The sequence below is a fragment of the Lathamus discolor genome, chromosome 5 (genome assembly GCF_037157495.1).
Source record: "Lathamus discolor isolate bLatDis1 chromosome 5, bLatDis1.hap1, whole genome shotgun sequence".
NCBI classification, from domain to species: domain Eukaryota; kingdom Metazoa; phylum Chordata; class Aves; order Psittaciformes; family Psittacidae; genus Lathamus; species Lathamus discolor.
In genome coordinates, this window is record NC_088888.1 from 51,828,874 (window position 1) to 51,850,103 (window position 21,230).

At 42.1% G+C, this 21,230-nt stretch overlaps 2 protein-coding genes across 2 annotated transcripts in view; both read left to right on the forward strand.

The window, feature by feature from the left end:
* Nucleotides 1-1,210: 1,210 nt before the first annotated feature.
* LOC136015946 (trace amine-associated receptor 5-like) lies at nucleotides 1,211-10,886 on the forward strand. The gene is made up of 2 exons (XM_065682598.1): nucleotides 1,211-1,471; nucleotides 9,765-10,886. The coding sequence occupies exons 1-2, from the start codon at nucleotides 1,211-1,213 to the stop codon at nucleotides 10,884-10,886; spliced, it is 1,383 nt and encodes a 460-aa protein (XP_065538670.1).
* A 6,789-nt stretch (nucleotides 10,887-17,675) lies between these two features.
* STX7 (syntaxin 7) overlaps nucleotides 17,676-21,230 on the forward strand; it is a 33,684-nt gene continuing 30,129 nt past the window's right edge. The window contains exon 1 of the mRNA XM_065680856.1: nucleotides 17,676-17,764. The gene's annotated coding sequence lies outside the window, so the exon portion shown is untranslated. The remainder of the gene's footprint in view (nucleotides 17,765-21,230) is intronic.

Below are 21,230 nucleotides of genomic sequence, written 5' to 3' on the forward strand. Positions count from 1 at the left end.
TGAGGGAAGACCGTGAGGGAAAAGAAGGGATCGCCATGTGGGGAGGGGAGGGACTGCCATGAGGGGAGATCCTTGAGGGGAATGAAGGGGCAGCCATGAGGGGCAATCGTGAGGAGAGAGAAAGGGCAGCCATGAGGGGTGCGGGGCCGTCACGAGGGAAGATTGTGAGGGGAGAGCAGCTTTAGCCATGAGGGGAGAACAGGGACCATTTGAGGGTAGATCATGATAGGAAAGGAGGGGCAGCCATGAGGGGAAATCATGAGGGGAGAGGAGGGGCAGCCAATGAGGGGAGGTTATCTGAAGGGGGCCTACAAGGATGCTGGGGAGGGACTCTTCACTAGGGACTGTAGCAATAGAACAAGGGGTAATGGGTTAAAACTGAAACAGGGGAAGTTTAGATTCGATATAAGGAAGAAGTTCTTTACTGTGAAGGTGGTGAGGCACTGGAATGGGTTGCCCAGGGAGGTTGTGAATGCTCCATCCCTGGCAGTGTTCAAGGCCAGGTTGGACAGAGCCTCAGGTGACATGGTTTAGTGTGAGGTGTTCCTGCCCATGGCAGGGGGACTGGAACTAGGTGATCTGAAGGTCCTTTCCAACCCTAACTATTCTATGATTCTATGAAGGGGCAGCCACGAGGGGAGATTGTGAGGGGAAAGAAAGGGTGGCCATGAGGGAAGATCATGAGGAGAGAGGAGGGGCTGCCATGAGGGGAGATTGTGAGGGGAAAGGAGGGACAGTCTTGAGGGGGGATTGTGAGGTGAAAGAAGGTTTGGCTATGAGGGGAGATTGTGAGGGGAAAGGAGTGATAGTTTGAGGGGACATCATGAAGGGAGAGAAGGGGCAGCCATGAGGGGAGATCATGAGGGGAAAAGAGAGTTGGCAATGAGGGTAGATCATGAGGGGAAAAGACAGGTGGCAATGAGGGTAGATCCTGAGGGGAATGAAGGGGCAGCCATGAGGAGCAATCGTGAGGAGAGAGAAGGGGTGGCCATGAAGGATGTAGGGCCGACATGAGGGAAGATTTTGAGAGGAAAGGAGTATCAGCTATGAGGGGCGATTGCGAGGGGAAAAGAGGGGTGGCGATGAGTGTAGATCATGAGGGGAGTGGAGGGTCAGCCATGAGGGGTCATCGTGAGGGGAAAGGAGGGATGGCCATGAGGGGTGTGAGGCTGTCACGAGGGGATATTGTGAGGGGAAAGGAAGAGTGGTCATGAGGGAAGATTGTGAGGGGAAAGGAGGGTCAGCAGTGAGGGAAGATTGTGAGGAGAAAGGAGGGTCAGCCATGAAGAAAGATTGTGAGGAGAAAGGAGGGGTAGCCATGAGGGGAGATAGTGAGGTGAAAGAAGGACCAGCCGTGAAGGGAGATCATAAAGGGAGAGAAGGGGTAGCCACGAGGGGAGATCATGAGGAGAGAAGAGGGGCATCCATGAGAGAAGACTGTGAGGGAAAAGAAGCGGCAGCCATGAGGGTTGTGAGGCTGTCATGAGGGAAGATTATGAGGGGAAAGGTGGGCCAGCTATGAGGGGAGATATTGAGGGGAGAGCAGGGTCAGCCATGAGGGTAGATCATGAGGGGAGAGAAGGAGTGGCCATGAGGGGCAATCATGTGGGGAGAAGAGGGGCGGTTTGAGGGTAGATCATGAGGGGAGAGGAGGGGCAGCCATGAGGGGAGAACATGAGGGGAGAAGAGGGGTGGCCATGAGGGAGGATCATGAGGGCAAAGAAGAGGCAGCCATCAAGGGAGATCATGAGGGCAGATGATCTTGAGCGGAGATCATGAGGGGAATGAAGGGGCGGCCCCACGGGGAAATCATGAGGGGAAAGGAGGGGCGGCCATGAGCGATGATTGTGAGTGGAAAGAAGGGCAGCCATAGGATGTGAGGGATGGCCATGAGGGGTGAGGGGCAGTCATGAGAGGATAGCTGCACCAGCCATTGGGTGTGGGGGTTGGCACGGGGGTTAGGGACAGCAGCTTTACAGTGTGGGCCACTACAAGACAGATAAGGGGTGCCTGCGACTGGATATCATGAGGGGCAGCCATGAGGGGACATCTTGATGGGACGTCTGTTTGCCCTTAGTGACATGGGCTTGGCAGTCCTGGGGTATCAGTTGGCTTGATGATCTTAAATTCAACCTAATTGATTCTATGATTCTATGATTCTGTTAAGTTAATGTTAGGTGTCTAATTGAGGCTCTAAGTCCACATTAAGGAATTTCTGAAAATTCTACATATTACATGTCTAGCTGGTGACATATGACGCAGTCAGAGACATTTTAAGTAAGAATTGAATTACTTCTTTAACATATAGCATAAATCATTCAGATTCAGCCCAATACATTACATCTCTTACAAAGACAACATTTCTCCCAGAAATCTCCAAGGAACACTTTTGAGCTATCTGTGAGGCTACAGTGTGTTATGTCCTTGTGCGTGTCCAGTGTATGCCCTTGGATGTTAAAGGAGTATCTACTTAGTCAGTCTTGCTACCCAACTTGCAGCTTGCAGCTAGATCTTCTTTGCTAGTTCTTCTGGCCAGGGGGACTGTCAGATCTGTCAGATGGTGGGATTCGGTCCCTGAAGGACTTTCTAGCATGCCATGCTTTTTCACCTGCTGTTAAGCTTGATGCTGGTGCCGAACTTAGTGCTAAACGAAACACTGCTTTGCACAAAACCTGGGGCAGAGTAACAGGGATTTTTTTTCTGCTGGTGCACAGGAGAACCTGAGTTGAGTGTCTGTGGTTTTTACTATAACATTTGTTAACATTCAGTTCGATGAGGTATACCATTTATGTTCAGATGCAAGCACTGTAGATATTTTTATTTATTCCTCTCCTTAAATATCAATAGGTGAAGTTGTTTGTTTTGGTTTATTTAGTTTTTCTGAAACACATGCTCACCACTTAATCTATTTTCCACCCTGCACGGTGCACTGTTTTAGCATGAATTCTGGTCTATATTAAACCTAGACCATGTTCTTCTCCTCAGGGAAGCAGTCAGAAGTGTTAGGACTTCTTGTACGTTTTTTATCGCAAATGATTCCACCAAGAGCTAATGTTGCCCTTGAAGAATACATTTCCAATCCTGGATTCAGGAGGGAGTTCAAGTTCCCACATCCAGGTGGGCTCTTCAGTCTGAGAAGACCCCCATGATCCTTTTCCTCTCTGGTACATTCCAGTTTCAACATGCAGGATAGCAAGACCTGCTTAAAAGCATCCCAGCAGGTAATCCACCAGCAGCCTCCCTTTTGCAATGCCTCTAAGTGTAATACTCAAAGGTGTCTTCAAAGCCAGTGAACTTTATTCAAACAAGTGCTATATTTTTATTTTTTAATGGTTTGCAGCTCAGCAACTTGCAGGTATTATCTGTAGTGCCTGCTTGCAGTCAGAATAGTTAAATCACTTTTTTTATTATTTTTATTTTATTTCCCCGATCTTTTCTGTCACAGCATAAACTGTGAGAAAGGATTTTCCTACCCCCTTGTGGAGTCTACAAGCAAAAGCAGCTTTAAAGAGAACCGTAGAATCGTAGAACCCTGGAATGGTTAGGGCTGGAAAGGACCTTAAGATCATCTAGTTCCAACCCCGCTGCCATGGGCAGGGATACCCCACCCTAGACCATGTTGCCCAAGGCTCTGTCCAGCCTGGACTTGAACACTGCCAGGGATGGAGCATTCACAACTTGCCTGGGCAACCCGTTCCAGTGCCTCACCACCCTTACAGGAAAGAATTTCCTCCTTATATCCAATCTAAACTTCCTCTGTTTAAGTTTTAACCCATTACCCCATGTCCTATCACTACAGTCCCTAATAAAAAAGGCTCTACCCAGCATCCTTGTAGGCCCCCTACAGATAGCAGAAGGCTGTTATGAGGTTTCCATGCAGCCTTCTCTTCTCCAGGCTGAACAGCCCCAACTTTCTCAACCTGTCTTCATACGGGAGGCGCTCCAGTCCCCTGACCATCCTTGTGACCCTCCTCTGGACTTATTCCAACAGCTCCATGTTCTTTTTATGTTGAGGACACCAAAACTGTACACAATACTCCAAGTGAGGTCTCACGAGAGCAGAGTAGAGGGGCAGGATCACCTCATTTGACCTGCTGGTCACACTTCTTTTGACGCAGCCCAGGATACAGTTGGCTTTCTGGAGAAGGTTGACATCTTTTATTAAGGAGGGAGTTAAAAAAAAAAAAGGAAAACAAAGAATATCAAATCCTTGGGTTGCAAAAACACCAGCTGAAAGCTTTTTGAGAAACAGGTTCACTTATTTTTGCGATCTCTGTGCTGCTTTCTAGTTTATACCTTAATACTGCAGAGCATGTAACAAATATTTAGCATGAAGTCACTTGATATAACTACGGTTCTGAAGGCAGGCATGATCGGGGGGTTAAGTAAGCAATAACATAAAACATCCAAATGTAATTCTCTAGAAACACTGCAGTAGCATTTCCAAAATAAATTTTTCAAGATCTAAACTTCAATTTAGATCTTTAGGTTTTAATTTACAAACATTCTTTTTACATTCAAAATGAAAATGCGCTAAAGAAGTCTGATAAGTTCAGGTAAATTAATGCTCACTGGTCAGCATCAAATTTTTAGGTATAGTTTGTTTTTTTTTGTAAAAAACCCCCACATTTTAATTAGTTTTAGTTACAATTAAGTAATAAAAGTAACTGTTCCAAGAAACTCCTGAAGAAAAGGCATATACAGCTGTAACTAATATATTAAAATTATTTACTTATTCTTCCATGTAGGTAACCTATTCAAACCATCTTTCTACTGGATCAGCTGTGTGCCACTCTACATGGCTGCAGCAGCAACAAAGCATCGATGAAGCACTGCAGAGAAAACTGATATAGAAAAGGATGTGCAGCTCCTGAAGAGACACCCATGACTTTTTAGCTATATAAACCCCAAGAATTAATTATTTTTTTTCCTGGTAAGAAAGGAGAAGTACTTTCACTTATATTCTAATTACACATTTACACCAAAATGTAGGATGGAGAAAAACAGTGCTCAAAGCAGCTTTGGATTTTAATATGCAAAAGGATATTTAAACTAATACCTGCCATGTGCTCTCCTGCTCCTTGCCCTGAAGAGTTCAGCCACTGCTGTCCACTTTGTGACACTAAAAAGTTGTCCAGTGTAAAAAGGCAGCTTTGCATGGACCACATTCAGATGGTTGAAGGCCATTTGATGCTTTTCACAGGCTGGGCTACTTGCTGGCTTGTATTTCAGTATTAAATCTTCATTCATTTTTTTCTGTGAGTGCTGTGCAGTGCAACACTTCTCCTCCTCCTTTTCTTTTTTACCAGCTTAAAATATCTTAAGCTTCTAATTTTTCTTCTGAAATGTGAATTAACAGACACTATTGACATATGGCTTGTTTTGATTAGGTTAGTCCCAGTTGAGATGTGTTTTGCTCACTGCAAACAACAGCAAAAAGAATTGGGATCTCTGGGGAAGGGCTAAATAGGTTGTACATGCAGACCTCTTTTGCAGCCTTGGGATTACCTTCAACACCTATTATTAATGGATTCTTCTTCAGAGAACTCTTGAATCAGACCATGTCATGTTCAACTTTTTTCTGTGTGTATTTTGACTGCGTTTGTCATATCTTTCACAGTTTCTCTGCTGCATCACTAAACACCAACTTCACTATAAAATGCACTTTGCAGCCATATTCGGAAAAAAAGTTTGGACAGAAAAAGATTATGTTTTTAAGGTGGTAAAGTATTGGCATTTTTCACTTTATGATGATATTACTAATTTCAAATTTCAGATAAATGATAAAAAAAGGAGGAGACAATAAATTGATAATAACATCAATAAACTGAAAGAAAAACATTTTAAGTTTGGTTGAAACAATCTTAGACTGAAACAAATATGTGAGTTGTTGATTTCAAAGATAACAGATAAAATATTTGAATTTAGTTATTCTTTTTATTAACTTCCTGAACTAAAATATTGTTTTTTTAAACTCTTTTTTAATCCACAATCTCATCGACTTTAATCCTTGAGTTGACTAATTTGGACCAATATGGACAACACCAGTGAGGAGTTCTCTTTCTGCCTTCACTTCCACTTTTAACACTTTTAAGCTGCCACAGTTAACTTTCAGAGATACTGCTTCTAAAACTGCTCAGATAGGTGTGTCCTATAAAGCACTTCAATGGACAGAACACAGACCAGTATAACAAAGAGCAGGACAACATAACAGCACATAAAAATGGGATGCAACAGGTGGAACAATTTCTTATGAGTACTGTGGACAAGAATTTTCAATAGTTTCAAAACTGGGGCAAATGTTGCTATTTGTGTAAGAAATGTGAAGAAAATACATATACTGCACCCTATGGAGACTGTCTGCACAGAGGTTGGGTGCACTACACGTGACAGAATGAGGGCAGAGTGAGTATTTACTCTACAAACATTTCTGCTACTCTGCAGTAATGATAAAGCACTCATACTGAATGCGACTTCTCCAGAGATGACAACTGTTCACTACTAGAAGGGAGAACAAAAGGCTGCACTATAAGTGATATATGGCTGTAATAGACGTGATGCAAGATTGAAGATTCATGTTTGTTAGCTCAGTGTAGGTCAACTTAGTAAGCCCATAGCCTTCTCATGCTACTATGTTCTATTTAGGGATCTCAGACTAACTCTTTTAGAAGCTGTGAAGAACAATTTCGCAGCAAAGGGGCACTAATGATGTCCCTCTTAGAAAGTCCATAATCCTTTGAAATTGTCTTGTTCTATATTAAGGAAGTCAGACTCAAAGGTTACTTAGATGAATTTAGATCTTAGAGATTATTTCCAGGAGCTTCAATATAAGAAGATAGTGGCTATGCATGTCTTCTTCACTGCAGATCAAACCATATCAGATAGCACACTTATCCTTTTTTTTTTTTTTTGGTGTGTGTTTTCCTGTGGCGTGCTAGGCTGCATAGTACATTCAACAGAAGTTGAGTTTGAGACTATCCAGCAGCTTTGTCTGAAGAATGAAGGGTAAATAGAACAAACATGTTGAGTATCATTGCATTTTTTATTATATGATAGCATCCTTACATTTGAAACTGGTACACGTTAAATGCTCTTCTTGTTCCAAAGAATAAAGACCTACATTGTCACTATTTGAGCCTTCTCTTAATCATGAACTGATCTTTTTTCCCATGACCAGATGAGAAGGCAGGGGAAAAAATGCAAAGCAATTCCAACAAGTAATGTGTACAGAAAGGGCAAGCTGAGACCATTTTGTTTCATGTTGTTCCGTTTAGGGGTGGTGATAACCACTTCAGAAGCTTCATGACAGCTATCTAGCTAGACAGGTTAAGTATTTCGACAAGACATGATTGTACTTGGAATTTCAATGACAAAGTACTTGTATAAGAATTATACTTTATTGTTTACAAAATACAGGAAGAATTAAAACTAATGAAATGTCAGAGCACCAAGAACAAAAACTCTATTGTTAATATCAAGAGCTATTTAAAAGCCTCTGACAATCTTAATATAAATGATCACTTATTAAAATGTGGAAACAGGAAAAGACAAAAAAAAAAACAAAAAAAAACCCCAACAAACTGAAGTTTTACAGCAAGTCTCCAGCTAAGCACAGTGTTTCAAAGAACTATGCCCAAGCAATATCCTTGTGCACTGGGGTTTTTAATACCTTGGAAATGCTGCCTTAAATTGTTGTTGAAGCAAAACTGAAAAAAAAAAAAAAAATCTTGCTCTTGCTCTTGTAGGAGTTTTTCAATTCCTATTCTAATAGCTGCTGTGCATGTCCTGATATAAAACAGAATGATAGGGAAATCAATGCTGACTTTTGCTCTTTCTCATATTAAAAATTCAGCCTAAACAGTTGCCTCAGTGTTATTCTAACAGTCTCTCTGCTGGGCATCATCAGCCTTTGGCACAGTGACTGAAAAGCATCAAGAGAGATATGAGGGTAGCTGGGCAGCAGGCAACTTCTTAACCTAAGAAACTCAAAGTAGGGAAGATGAAGGATGGCAGTCATATTGGAGACCTTGTAAAATAACTAATTGCAAAGCAGGGAAGAAGAGGACAAGTTCTGAAATATGTACCATCAGAGTCCCTTAAGGAGCTTGCATGAGATTGTCCGGACTGAGCAGGAGACGAGAGTGGAGGATCTGAGCACCAGGAAAACATTCACTGAGAAACTGGAAGCTTGTTTTGAAACCCCGTATCTTGCCTAAGATGAAAAATTTCAGACTTTCCTGAGTGATATTTGTCTCTGTAATGTCAATGTTAAAATGGACCATTGTGTCAAAGGAATGTCATAAAATCATCCAGGAATGAAAGCTGCTGAACCCATTTCTTCTGCCAGCTTATACTGCAGAATAGAAATGGGGACTGCTATGGGGAAGCAAGGAAAATCCAGAGGTACCTGATGTACCTCCTTCTGGGGTGAAAGGCATGGTTTTAGGGAGGCCAAGGCTCAGGAACAGGCAAGGAACTCCTCCACAGGGTGAGAGTCACTGATGCTTCCCAGGATGAGCTGGCATTAACTACGCTTTCTTGCAGGAACACAGCAAACAATGATGTAAATCTTTAGAGTTTCAACAGCAGCAGAGCACACGTGCATTTAAACTTCTTAGAAAATGGCAATTTTTTTGCCAAATACACAACAGTCTCGCTGTGCCCCTAAGGCATATTAGTCACCTATGGGGACTATATCTGGTTTATATAACATCTCATGCTTTCCACTCAGGCAGTAGACATGTACATAGAAAAGGATTTCTGTCCACTGCAGTACAGCTTTAATTCAATGAAAAGAGAAATCTTACTGTAAGTATTCCTGATTTTAAAGTTTATGGAAATAGAGTTGAGAAGTTTGCTATTATGTTTTTGCTGCTGCTGAGAAGGATGAGAAAAGTGGGAATAATTTCCAGCTATTATAGCAATAATTTCCAGAACAAAAATACATATAGTACCTATAGACAAATATGTGTTTAACTGTAGTTGGCTTACTGTCAAAAATCATATAATTCAGTTATCTATCTGATTTATTTAAAAGACTACTGGAATAATCCATTATAATACATTAATATTGTATGTTTCTTGCAGTTCAAATAAAAAATTGTATACCTTAAAACTTAAATAGCAATTTCATAAGTATAAAACAGGGGCAATCTTTAGGGCATATAACAATATTTCTGTTTGCCTTGCCTATTCCTGCCATCAGCACAGTGGATATCGACATATATCCCCATAGCCAGAAAACTATAAAATGAGCCACTTAGCCTGAGGAGTTTCCCTTTGCCATCAGATATTACTTGGTTTAGAATAATCACTTCACAGTTTCTACTAAATAAAAAGGTCCATAATTAAACTGGAACTTCTTTTTCAGGGAAATTAAAAAGAACTAGTGTACCATTATACTAGAATAAGCTTTCAAACCTCTTAAGGAGCTTTGGTTTGCAATGCCTGTTACTCAGCACTGGTTTTCTTTCTAAGTCAGACCTTCTCTTTATTGACTGCTTGTTCACACACCTCTGTATTTGCTGCATTTCCTGCACTACCCATGGTATTGGCTGAAAGAAAACCAAAATGTAATATAAAAATGTTGCCACAAGAATTGAATACATTGATCTGGAGCTGCTTTATTTCAGTAGAGATATAAAGCAGATAAATCAGGCTCATTTTTTCACTTGAAATACAGAAACTGCCTGATGGCTTTAATAAAAGTATTTGGTTAAAAGACATCTCTCCTTCTAATCTGATTTTTTATCACCTTTTTTCAGGTTAGTCATTTGTCACCTCTGCTGGGAGGTGAATCCTTTTCCAGGTTTGTGGCAGAGCTGGGGGAGGCAAAGGAACGTGGGCAGGCTGGCATGAGTTCACCCCAGAGCCCCAGTGCTAAGGAGGAGATGCTTGTCACCTTGTGCTACGAGATGAATGGCTCCTGCTACAGGACCTTATACCCCTTTGGTGTCCAGCTGGCCATTTATGTGGCCTGTGCCTTGGGCACACTGATCACGGTGCTGGGGAACCTCCTTGTTGTCATCATCGTTTTCTATTTCAAAGTCCTGCACACGCCCACCAACCTCCTGATTCTCTCCCTTGCGCTTGCTGACCTCCTCCTGGGGCTCACCGTGCTTCCCTTCAGCACCATTCGGTCTGTAGAGAGTTGCTGGTATTTTGGAGATGACTTCTGTAGGCTGCACACATTTCTGGACACAGTCTTTTGCTTGACCTCCATATTTCATCTGTGTTTCATTTCCATTGATCGGTACTGTGCTATCTGTGAACCTTTGCTCTACCCCACCAAGTTCACCATCAAAGTGGCCTTCATTTACATTGGGGTGGGGTGGGCAGTGCCTATGACTTATACCTCTATCCTTCTCTATACTAAAGCGATCGTAGAAGGACTGGGCCATTTCCTGAAAGACATGCCCTGTATTGGCAGTTGTCAGCTGCTGTTCAACAAGCTCTGGGGGTGGTTGAACTTCCCAGTATTTTTCTTCCCTTGCCTAGTAATGATAGTTTTGTATGTAAAAATATTTACTGTTGCTAAGAAACAAGCCAGGCTGATAAACAACATGAGTAAAAGTACTTTGTCTCAGCTACACATGCGAGCATCTAAGACTGAAAGAAAGGCAGCAAAGGCTCTTGTGGTAGCTGTAGGAGTCTACCTCCTGTGTTGGTTTCCCTTTACTATTGACACTATGGTAGACAGTCTTCTGGATTTCATTACCCCCCCAGTTCTGTTTGACATCCTAATTTGGTTTGCTTATTTCAATTCTGCCTGCAATCCCTTGATCTATGTATTTTCCTACCGCTGGTTCAGGAAAGCTGTGAAACTAGTCTTAACTCATGGGATCTTTTGCTCCAGAACATCTACAGTAGACTTGCACCAGGAATGACCAAAGCCTTCATGTGCACTGTAGAAAATATTGTAGGCTATTTCATACATATATATTCTCATGAATATTCTTCAATATCCATTTAGCTAGTATTTCTTTTCTTATTTTATAACTTCTTTTTAACAGTTGGCTTGGGCACATCTGCAATTTAAATACACATGCCATTCTGTGACTCACCTTCCACAACACATATTGCGGACACACCTTATTAAGGTCTTGCACTATGCGATTCCGACAAGTGTTTGAAAATTAGCTGTAGCCAGCTCCAAAGAAGACCTTCTCCATACTAGTCCTCAGTTACACCACTATTTTTTACACTATTTTTCTAGCCCAAGGGATGCACCCCTGTGCCAAAGGCTACATATGGGAGATACTATTCTGAATTAGAGTAGTGTTTATTGAAACCCATAGAATATGTGCCTGCTTGATCTGCGTGTGCAAGGAGGACACTCCCTAACTATGAAAACCCTTTTTGCCTTGCTCTGTATCTTTTCTACTCCTACTGCATAAAGGCAGGGAGAAGAAATGGGAAGAGGACACGGAACACACAGCATACTCCAACTCCAGATACCAGTAGGTGTCATGGTGTTTTATGTTTTGTTCTTTTGTTTTCTTTTCCTTGGCAATCCTGAGACTCCACATGCTCTTTTGTTTGCTTGCTTCCAAAGAAATGAGTAGGTCTGCTCACAGACACAACATATGCCTACATATCTGGGTTGTGCAAAAAATGCCAGCATAGGTTCTCAGTTTATATCAGCTATGTTTATATGTTTTCACAAGGCCAATTTTAAATCTGTAGGTGCTGGTAAGTTGAGACCTCTGTTCAACAGCAAGCTGCATGGTGAAGTTCTGTACTATTCATAAGCAAGCTATTTTCTACCTCATTACTATTAACATTTTATCAGAAAAAAAAAATGTGCTAAGCAGTAGTAACTCTTCTATACAGAATTAACAAGCAGCCAAACAGCAGCTCTAATAATTTTGTCTTCTTTTTCTGTTAATTGTATGTAAAACTATTCTAGGTTTGAAGGTTGTTCAAATATTTAGTGGCTTCTAAAACAGGTCATTCCATCTCAGAGTCAGCTGCATATTTTCTGAGTGACAAACACAAAGAGAACAGACAACAGAAAGCATGCAACTAACAGTAAGAGACCAGCAGATGCCCCATGGCATATTGCAAAAAGTGGACAGTTTTTCACTGGGTGCTGCAGGCAGTTGAATCAGGCTCCATGTGTGTATGAACAAAAGAGAGGAATTGTGCAGCAGATATTCTGTGAGAAATCAGTGCAATATGGTGATTCTTGTAGCAGCTGCCTGTTTTAATGTATGCAATAGATTAAATGGTAAAACTTTTTCCCCTCTTTTTTTATCTTATCGTTATGCTTTTTGCATGGCAAGAAAGTTTCCTCTACTAGTACAAATGAGCTATAGCTTTGGGATGTTGTAATCTGTTGTGATACGTTTATCTCAAACTCTTTGGTTTTAACCATAATCTTAAGACCCCAGTCAGAAAAAATATCGGTATTTAAAATATTTAACACTGAAGCACATGTCTGGAGGAAGGAGACGAAAAAAGGGCTTGTGCTATTTTCGGGGATGTCTTGAATAGAAAGTGACTGTAAAATGTTGGTGTTTTTAAACTGGGACCTTTATGAAGTCTTATGTCTGGAGCTGGAGTGTCATTCAGTCCCACTTCACTCTCTCAGTGTCTGAGACACTGGGTAACACCCCAGTTTGCTATATTAATCTTCACTGTTTCTTAGGACAGAAGCCACAGCTGCTTCTGCTGTTCCTCTGTTTACTCATGTTGTAGCAGAAGGCAAAAATCTGACCCCTACTGCATATAGCTGTAGATTTTTGACAATAAGGGTACCAAACCCAAGCAACCAGGCTAAAGAGTGAAAGGCAGAATCGGATTCTTAGAAAAATTCAGGTGTTAAATTACCATAGAAATATATAGGGAAGCTGTGGTACATCTTGAAAGACCTAGACTGTGGGACAAGTTTTTAGATTAAGACTCTTAATGTGTATGGGTAGGTGTTTTTAATTATGGTAAAAGCCTATGCACTGATGATAGCATAGCCAGAATTTCTTTTTAAGCTCAGGCTGTAGTTAGTGAATACTTACAGGATATGAATCATTTGTCTAGTGCTACCTAAGATGCCTTAGGGAACCTACTACATCTACATGGGATAGCATCCAGCACCAATGAAGCAGGATTTAGAGAGGACACATCTGGGCATCTAAAAAATTGCACTAGCTATTCAGCTGTGGGGCACTGAGTTTAAACAAGGCATGTAATGGAAGTTTAGACATTTAGCTATGTAGAAATCTGCAAGTCTCAAACTGGGTCAGGTTGTGGGGGCACCTGAACAACATCTTTCAAAGATGCCTTTTGCTCTGAACTCACTGCAGCCAAAGCAATAGAGAAAGCGAACTTCCACCGAGTTTCTAGTTGTTTTTTCGTATATTTTCTATTGATCTTCAACAGATCACAGAGGGTATTTGCCCATGAACACACTTGACTGGCCACTTCTTTTTGAGCCTCACCACATGTCTTTATAGTTTTCTTCTGTTGAAGTGGATGAGCCTTATTCTCCTGATGGGTTACCATCACCTATGCCGCTGTACAAGGACTATGCCATAACACCATGTGGTTGTTGCTACGTCTCCTTTTTGGCTAAACAGCAGGCAGGAATGATGGAAAGAGTTAAAAACAGAGCCCAGAGGACTGATTTGTACAGTGACAGTGGCAGAGCAAACAAGTGAGAAGGAAAAGCTGCTAAAACTCCGGGAGTAGCCAGGATTGCTTTCCCCATTTTCTGACATCACATTTCACAACTATCACTAAACAATATATTCAGCATCCTTATAACTCCCACTCTGCCCTTGCTTTTGATGTCTATTTGGTTTATCTATCCAAATTCTGTTAGGATCCCTTTGCATGTTTGTTTGTTTTTTTCTTCTCCATGGTTTCAAAAAGCAATGAAGGTAATTATGAATTATAAAATGAAAAGAAGGAGGTGCTGTAAGATGATGATTAATTGCTCAACAATGACCTAATTTTCCAAATGAAAACCTATCAGATTGTATCAGAGCCGGCTGCTGACCTCAAAGTCCATAAATTTTCTTATTCTTAATATATTTCCTTCTGTAGATCTGTATTTCTTCATCTGAACAATATTTCACCATTTAACTGTATGTAATTTATAACTATAATTTCAAAGTGGTCTGGCTGAAGTTAGAAATATTATGTATTTGTAGGTACTACTTAATTAAAGACTGAGATTTGAAACAATAATGTCATCTCATTTCATTATGAAAGTATAATACAGTCTTTGAAACTTAAGGGAAGTTTCCTGGGTTGGTTGGATTTTTATTGGTTTGTTGTTTTGTTGGGTTTTTTTTTGTGTGTGTGTTTTTAAAACATTATCAATATTGAAAACAAATATTTTCTGTTTATTTAAAATATTCTGCCATGTTAATTACTGCTGCTAGAAAGTACCAGACTAAATAACATGCAAATGGCCAATGCATTTAAAAAAAACCCAAAAAACAAAACCACAAAAAATAGGTTTTACAGGCGATTCTCCAATATAATTAACCCATTAGCTTGTCCAGGCTGGAAACCATCATCCATCATAATTTTGTACAGCATGGGGTGTAACAGAAACCTAACCTCATTTCAGGTTCTGAAGCAGATATTTTAATTAAATTAGCAAACGGAGATGATAACAGTAACAGGAATTCTTCCTGATGGTGGAATGCATCAGTAAAACAACCACCTGGGAAGCTCTGCCAGGCAGTTTGCCATTGGTACCAAATACTGGCAGCATTGCTTTTCCTATCAAAAGTTAAAGGCATGCAAGTAAAATGTGATAGCAGACAGTGATACTCATCCACAAGGTAAATTACAAAACCACTTAGGCATCGCTCACACCTTGGAAAGAGGACACTCAGCAGGAATACAAGGGCAGGGCTGGGCTCCTTCCACTTCATTTCATCATGCATTGTGCAGGCACAGGGAGCTGGACGGAAATGAGTGCCTCATTTCTGTGTCACCAGTAGCCCCTGATGCTTGTGCCACCCATGCTGCTGGGCTGATGTGCTTGTCAGTTCAGTGCTAGGGCGAGAGCAGGAGATGGTAGACAGAAATACATTCAGAAAGGTGGAGTGGATTCAGATTCTGGGCTAGGAGGAAGGTGTGTTCTTTCAAAATCACACTATGTTGGTGTCGTTTAACTTCCAATTCTTTCAAACATCAGGTACCATACTGAGTATAGATCTTCAAACAATATGCGTTTGAAATGACATCTCTTTCACTTAAGTTTTAAACACAGTATCAGAAATATAATTGACAAATACTCTTATCTTCAGTCAGTGAATATTCAGAGCATCCTCTGTGGTATGCTGAGCCTATGAATAGCATAGCAGGTTTCAATATTTTCCCCTTTCCCCAGAGCTTTCCCCATTTCATTTAATTAATTCAAATCTAATCATGCTCCAAAAGCAACAGGAAAGATAAGTGAATACATAAGTCTGTCCCCAGTCCCCAAGTAACCCTCTAGAAAGAAGCCAATGAGTTTAGAGACAGAATTATTGGGCAGCACTCCATTTCAGCATCTCTGACAATAACAATTAAAGGCCACTTCTTTACAGCTCCTGTCCATACACCAATGCTAGCAGATGAAAGCATGCAGAAAATAGACGGAATCCTGCTGTTTCATTTAAAGGGTAAAACAGAGCACATTCTCACAGTCAATGGCTTTTCTACAGGCGTTAACAAAATTTTTCTAAGGATGTACTGTACTCTTAGCAGTATCTGATCTATAAGTATGACATTGTGGCTGGTCTATTAACTATATCTTAATAATTATATTATTATATTGAAGAATATGAAAATATTATTATATTTTCATAGTATAGACAAGATTTTAAAGAAAATTTTGTTTTACAATCCAGCTTTTCCTTCCAGGCTGCAGTATGTTTGCTGCAACCAGTTACTTTTAAGAATTGTATCACAAAGATCTGTAGCTATTTAACAATAAAAGAATGCTGAAGATAAGTGAGCTGACAGCAGGTGAGCACCAGCATTTTGTTCATAAAATACCCAGCATCACTAGGAAAGCATGTGGATACCTCTTTTGAATGAACACTGATTAGCAATGTCTGTGCATTACCTCCAAAAAAAGTACCAAGAGCAGTTTTCTGCAGATAAAGTATTCTCACTGATGAAGGGAATTATTAATGATTAATGGAAAGTACATATTTTAAATCAGATAGCAAAAGATGTATTGTTTTCTGGAGAAAAAACTGACAGTGGGCTCAGCTAAAGCTTTGTAAATCAGGAGTGACTGGGCTCAACCAATAAAATTTATATGACAAATATTTGGAGACAAAAATCAAGGCAAGGCCTTAATTCAGAAGGGATGTGCATTATACTCTCATTAGCACACCATGTAGTGGGATCATCTTGGATCAGCTTCAGCATGCAAACAGCATGGGTGAAACACCTGCGCATGTAGAAAGTAAAAATCATTGCTAATGTATGCAACATTCCTGAAGCAAATATGCATATCAGAATATTTTTTTCTTAGTAACTTTGATTTATGAAAGTGAGATTTCCAAGCATCAATTAACATAAGAACTATAAGTAGGCATACAAGTGTCCGAGGTTATGTTGCCTCTCCTTTCACCAAGCTTTGAGACACAGGAGGAGCCACCTACGTAAAGGGTAGTCTCATCTACCTCAGGCCTTTAGCTTCACTCTATTGTGTGGACATATTAATGCACTTCACTATTAGTGTTATTTGGTTAGGTTGTTATTAAGGTTTCCACTGCTCTATTTATTTTTAAATATTAGTGATGACCAAGGTCTATGATGTAGCGAAATAAACTTGCACTTCCCAAGTTTTGCAGCTCTTCTCTAGAGTAGCTGGTCTGTGCGGAGGAGACAGTGTTCCCAGCAATTAGGTCCTGAGTGCTGTTTACTCTGTGGGATTTAACGCACATGGGGCATCCTGCAGATGAAGCAGTCCAACCCGGGGCACTGTGGAGCACCAGGTCCTGTAATTTTCCTTTTGGAGAGCCAGGGAGAATGCAGAAGCACCCCAGCTGCTATGCAGATGGCCTCGAGGCTCACCCCTGCCCCTTCTTCTCAGATACCTGGGTCAGAAGGAGACTGGGCTTCGTATGTCTCTGCTCCCATAGCTTCCTGGTGGTACTGCTGCCCTCACAGCCACGCGTGGTCTGCTCTCCTTGTACATCTAGCCCAGGACTGGCAGCAATGTGAAATACACCCTACACTTTTTCTTGCTCCTGGCATGGCCTGCCCCTTCACCCAGCTAAATATTCTAAACCTCTACCTTTAAAAGACACCTTTAAATATATCGGTACTTTCCCACTCACTTTATTCTAAGTGTCTGTTCCCATTTAGAAATGAAGTGGCCAAAACTGAAGGCCAGTGTTTCAGCACAGGCTGTTAACATAGTAACATTAGAATTTTCCCTGTAATACTGTTTCGTACTCATGTTTTCCCCTTAATTTCTGCTGCGACAGCACCTTTTCCTTAAATTACACTTCCCCCCCACCCCCCAGTTTTTCCACTCCCACAGGGCTGCTGACAGCTTGGGGCTGCTCCCCCTGTTAGCGGCGAGCCACCTTCCGCAGGTCGGGAAGGAGCCGGTTGCCACGGGCCGCAGCAGCAGCGCCCGGCGGCCTGCCGTGGGCAAACTACGCCCGCCCGCTCAAGCCGGTGGGCGGGCAGCGGCGCGGCCCCGCCTCCCCAAGCCTCCGATGTCGCGGCTGGCAGGGCTGGGGCCTATCCCCGCCCTGTCGCCGTCAGCAGTGCTCGCCGGGTCCAGGTTCGCTGGGGCTGGGTAAGAGCAGCGAGAGCTTTGCTGCGGCTACGGGGGGTGCTTGTTGCCTGCCCGGAGGGAGGGAGGGAGGGAGGGAGGGAGGGGGGGGAGAGGAGAAGGGGGGGATCGGAGAAGGGGGGGATCGGGGCGGTGTCCGGCCACCGGGGAGGGGCTGCTAGCCGGGGGGAGCCTCTGGGAGGGCGGTGGACGGGGCTGAAGCGCCCCGCGGGACCTCGCTAGGGCCGGAGCCACCACCCTCCTCACTCCCGGCCCGGTGCTGCCGTCCGGTCTGCGGACAGCGGGGCGGTTGCGGGCGAGCGGGGTGGGCAGGGCCGGGTCTGCGGGGCGGGCGTGGCTTTGGAGTGCGGCCGCTTGTGTCTCCACCGCCCGGGCACCCGTCCGGTGACATGCCCCTGGTAGCATGGCTTTAGGCTTGCCGCTGCCCGTGATGCTCCGAGGAGGGACTCGGGGCCTGCGGCCGGTCTTTTACGGCATTTTGTATGGAGTTGTAGGGTAGGATGGTCACCTTCGCCATGTTGAAACGCCCTCCCTGCTGTTTCAGATCCGAGGTGAGAAAAGCATGTGAGCAGGAGGAAGGGAGATTGTAAAAATCACCAGTGTAAATAGCGAGCCTGGGTCTGGTGTGTTAGGCCACTGGCCTAACCTTGTCACTGCTTTGCTGGTGAAACACTCGCTGCTGCATCAGGAACGGCCGCTTCTTCAGACTGTAGAAGGAAGTGAAGGGTTTCACTCTGCACCTTAATTGCAGCTCAGTGATAGAGCCCCAGGATACTTTGCTAGAAGCGATATGCTTCTGCGTTGTGACCACCTCCACTGAGGAGCAAGCGGTGGAAAGGCAGAGAGTAATGCTGACGGGTGAACGGAGCCCTCCTTACCCATCATCATCAAGGTGTGCACTTTGTTAGCAGTGCAGCCCTTCTGGGAGTTTGTGTGAGTGCTATTAATAGAAAAGAAGGAAACAGGAGGGGAAAAAAGTTAAAATATGTTAAAGTTAGAAGAAAGTGATGCTAAATGGTGGCATTGTTATAAACTGTAATTGTGTTCCATTCATGAAAGCATCTCTTGTAGCCTTATATCAGAATATTAAGTAGCACTCTTCTTGGTGGCTTATATTGAAGTGAAACTGTCTGGGGGGGAAGGCAGGGCGGGGAAGTGACTATGAACTATATGTAGTCATTAGTATCCTGTCAGGCCTCAGAGAGACTAAGCATCCAGCGCAGTCAGATTTTGTGCAAAGAACTTCTTCTGTGTACTTGATCTGAGCATTTGGTTCAAAGTGAACAAGCTGCTGTTAGGGGGATTTTGGTGTGAACACATCGCATGCTAGATGCCCTGGAGTTCTACTCCAACAAGGAGATGCTGTTTGTCTACCAGCTGCAAAAGCTTGCATTGAGCAGCCTGATCTAGTGGAGGGTGTCTCTTCCCATAGCAGGGGGGTTGGAGCTAGATGATCTTTGAAGTCCCTTCCAACCCAGACCATTCTATGATTCTGTAAAAGAAACTTGACATTTCAAAACACTCATTTTGGGTCCAATTTTTAGCCCTTCAATTTCTTCTCTCCCCAGTAGTTCCAGTGTTCATTTTCCTATTCCTGCTTCACTGTTAGGCTTCTAAATGCTTTGTGCTCTTCTAGGAAGTATAATTTCCTTACATAAGGTACTTCCCCGAGAACTAGTATGTTCTGTTAGGTTTGTGGAAGCTATGTGCTTCCTTCACCTAGTTCATTATAAGTGTCAGTGTGGGCAAATCAGAGAATGATAAGCATATTCTTCTTCTAGCCAGATATGCTATGCAGTGGTGATGTCTTAGGCCTAATATATTTCAGGCTTCTATATTTTAGTTTGCCGCACTGGTCAGTCTTGAATGCCACTGCTTTAAACAGAATTGTTTCTTGGGAAAATTACTAAAACACTGACCAGTGGCACAGTCAAATTTTTTTGTTTGTTTACCTTCTAAGAAAAAAGTACTTCTAGCCATTACATAGCATAGCTTGTTTTTTTCAGTATTACTAATGTGGCAAGGCTGTGGGAATTGGGCAGGGTATAATAGCAAAATACCTTTTGATGTCTTTTATGTTAGTGTTGCTGCAGTAGAGCAAACAAAGTTTTAAATCAACTTTGCTTGCTTTTCCCTACCCTATATGGATTTAAGTCTGCCTTCTACGTGAAACTAGATGATAAAAGAAAATCTGGAGCCTTTTTTTAAGAAGACAGGAAGGATTTAGTTTTACTGCTATTTTGTTTTCATGTCTATTATGCTACACAATTGGTTTTGTATTATGGAAGCCCCAGCCTGCTCTGGGGCAGTGGACCAGGATTCTAGCACATTAAAAGCTGTAAAAGCACAAAGTGGAAAATACAATGTCTGTCTCTAAATATTTTAGCCTAATAAAAGGGGGGAAAAATAGATAAATTCAGAAAAGAAACTTAACCTCCCTCATCCCCATTAGAGAAAATAATCATAGATTTAATACTCACCTCTGTATTACTAAGTCAGTTGCTATGAGTTGGTTCTGAGTATCCCTGAAGTGCTGGAGCAGAGAGTCTACCTCTCGGAGCAGAGAGTCCTGCATACAGTCTACCCTTTATTACAAGACTTTTTTGTTTGTTTTAATTTTCTTTTTAAGATTAATTTTACCTGCTGCAAAGTTACTGCTAAAATCAAGAGCAGATGCTGCTGTCTGAAGGTGGTAATGTGTTTGGATTGCCTTAGGTAGGTGCCATAGGTCACTCTGTAGATGCACCTTGTCTCATCTCAGTATTTGGGTGGTAAAACCCACTGAGATGAAATAGATTGAGCAGTGTTGCATTGCAGAAATCTTTCTAATCATGGCTGTTACCATGATACAAATTTTGTGTAGCTAACATTGTGACTGGCTGCAAATTTTTTTCCGCAGGACTTTTCAGCAGTTTATCATTTTTGTCTGTGTTTCACCCTGCCTGAAACATCTTGCAGTTTTTTTTTTTTTTTTTTGGCAGTAGTTTACAAAGGAAGTCACTTTCAGGAGTTGTTTGGGAGAAGCTTTGTTTCTGTGACCTTTTTTAGAAAAAAAAAAAAATTAATGAGGCACAAGAAAGCCCCATGACTTGTTTATGGATATTTGAAGGCATAAGATCCTACTTCAGGTCAGATTTAAATTTTCAGGCATTTCTGTGGAATGCAGCTTGTACTTTTTGGTTTCTGTGAAGTTAAGGATCCATGTACATGTTTCTAAGTCCTGATGCTAAAACATTGCTTAAGCAGTAAGTTTAAGGATTCTTACCCTAATGTATGTAGGCTGGATTTGTAGAAGGAAAACTCTTAGAATATCTAAATAAGAAAATACAAAATAGATTGGATGGTTATTAATGGTATCTGACTGGAACCTGCAAGATACTTAGGTGACTGCAGCTGAGGTCTAACGTGCTGCGCTTGCCATGTTGCATCCCTTTGTCCTGATGGAGTTTTCAAGAAATGTACTGGGGAG

Bases quoted from the DNA above. Each gene is read 5' to 3' on its own strand.
- LOC136015946 (XM_065682598.1), top strand. From the start codon at position 1,211: ATGAGGGAAGATTGTGAGGGGAAAGGAGGGTCAGCAGTGAGGGAAGAT. The intron at 1,472-9,764 runs GTGAGGCTGTCA...ACCTTTTTTCAG, and splicing joins AAGCGGCAGCCATGAGGGTT to GTTAGTCATTTGTCACCTCT.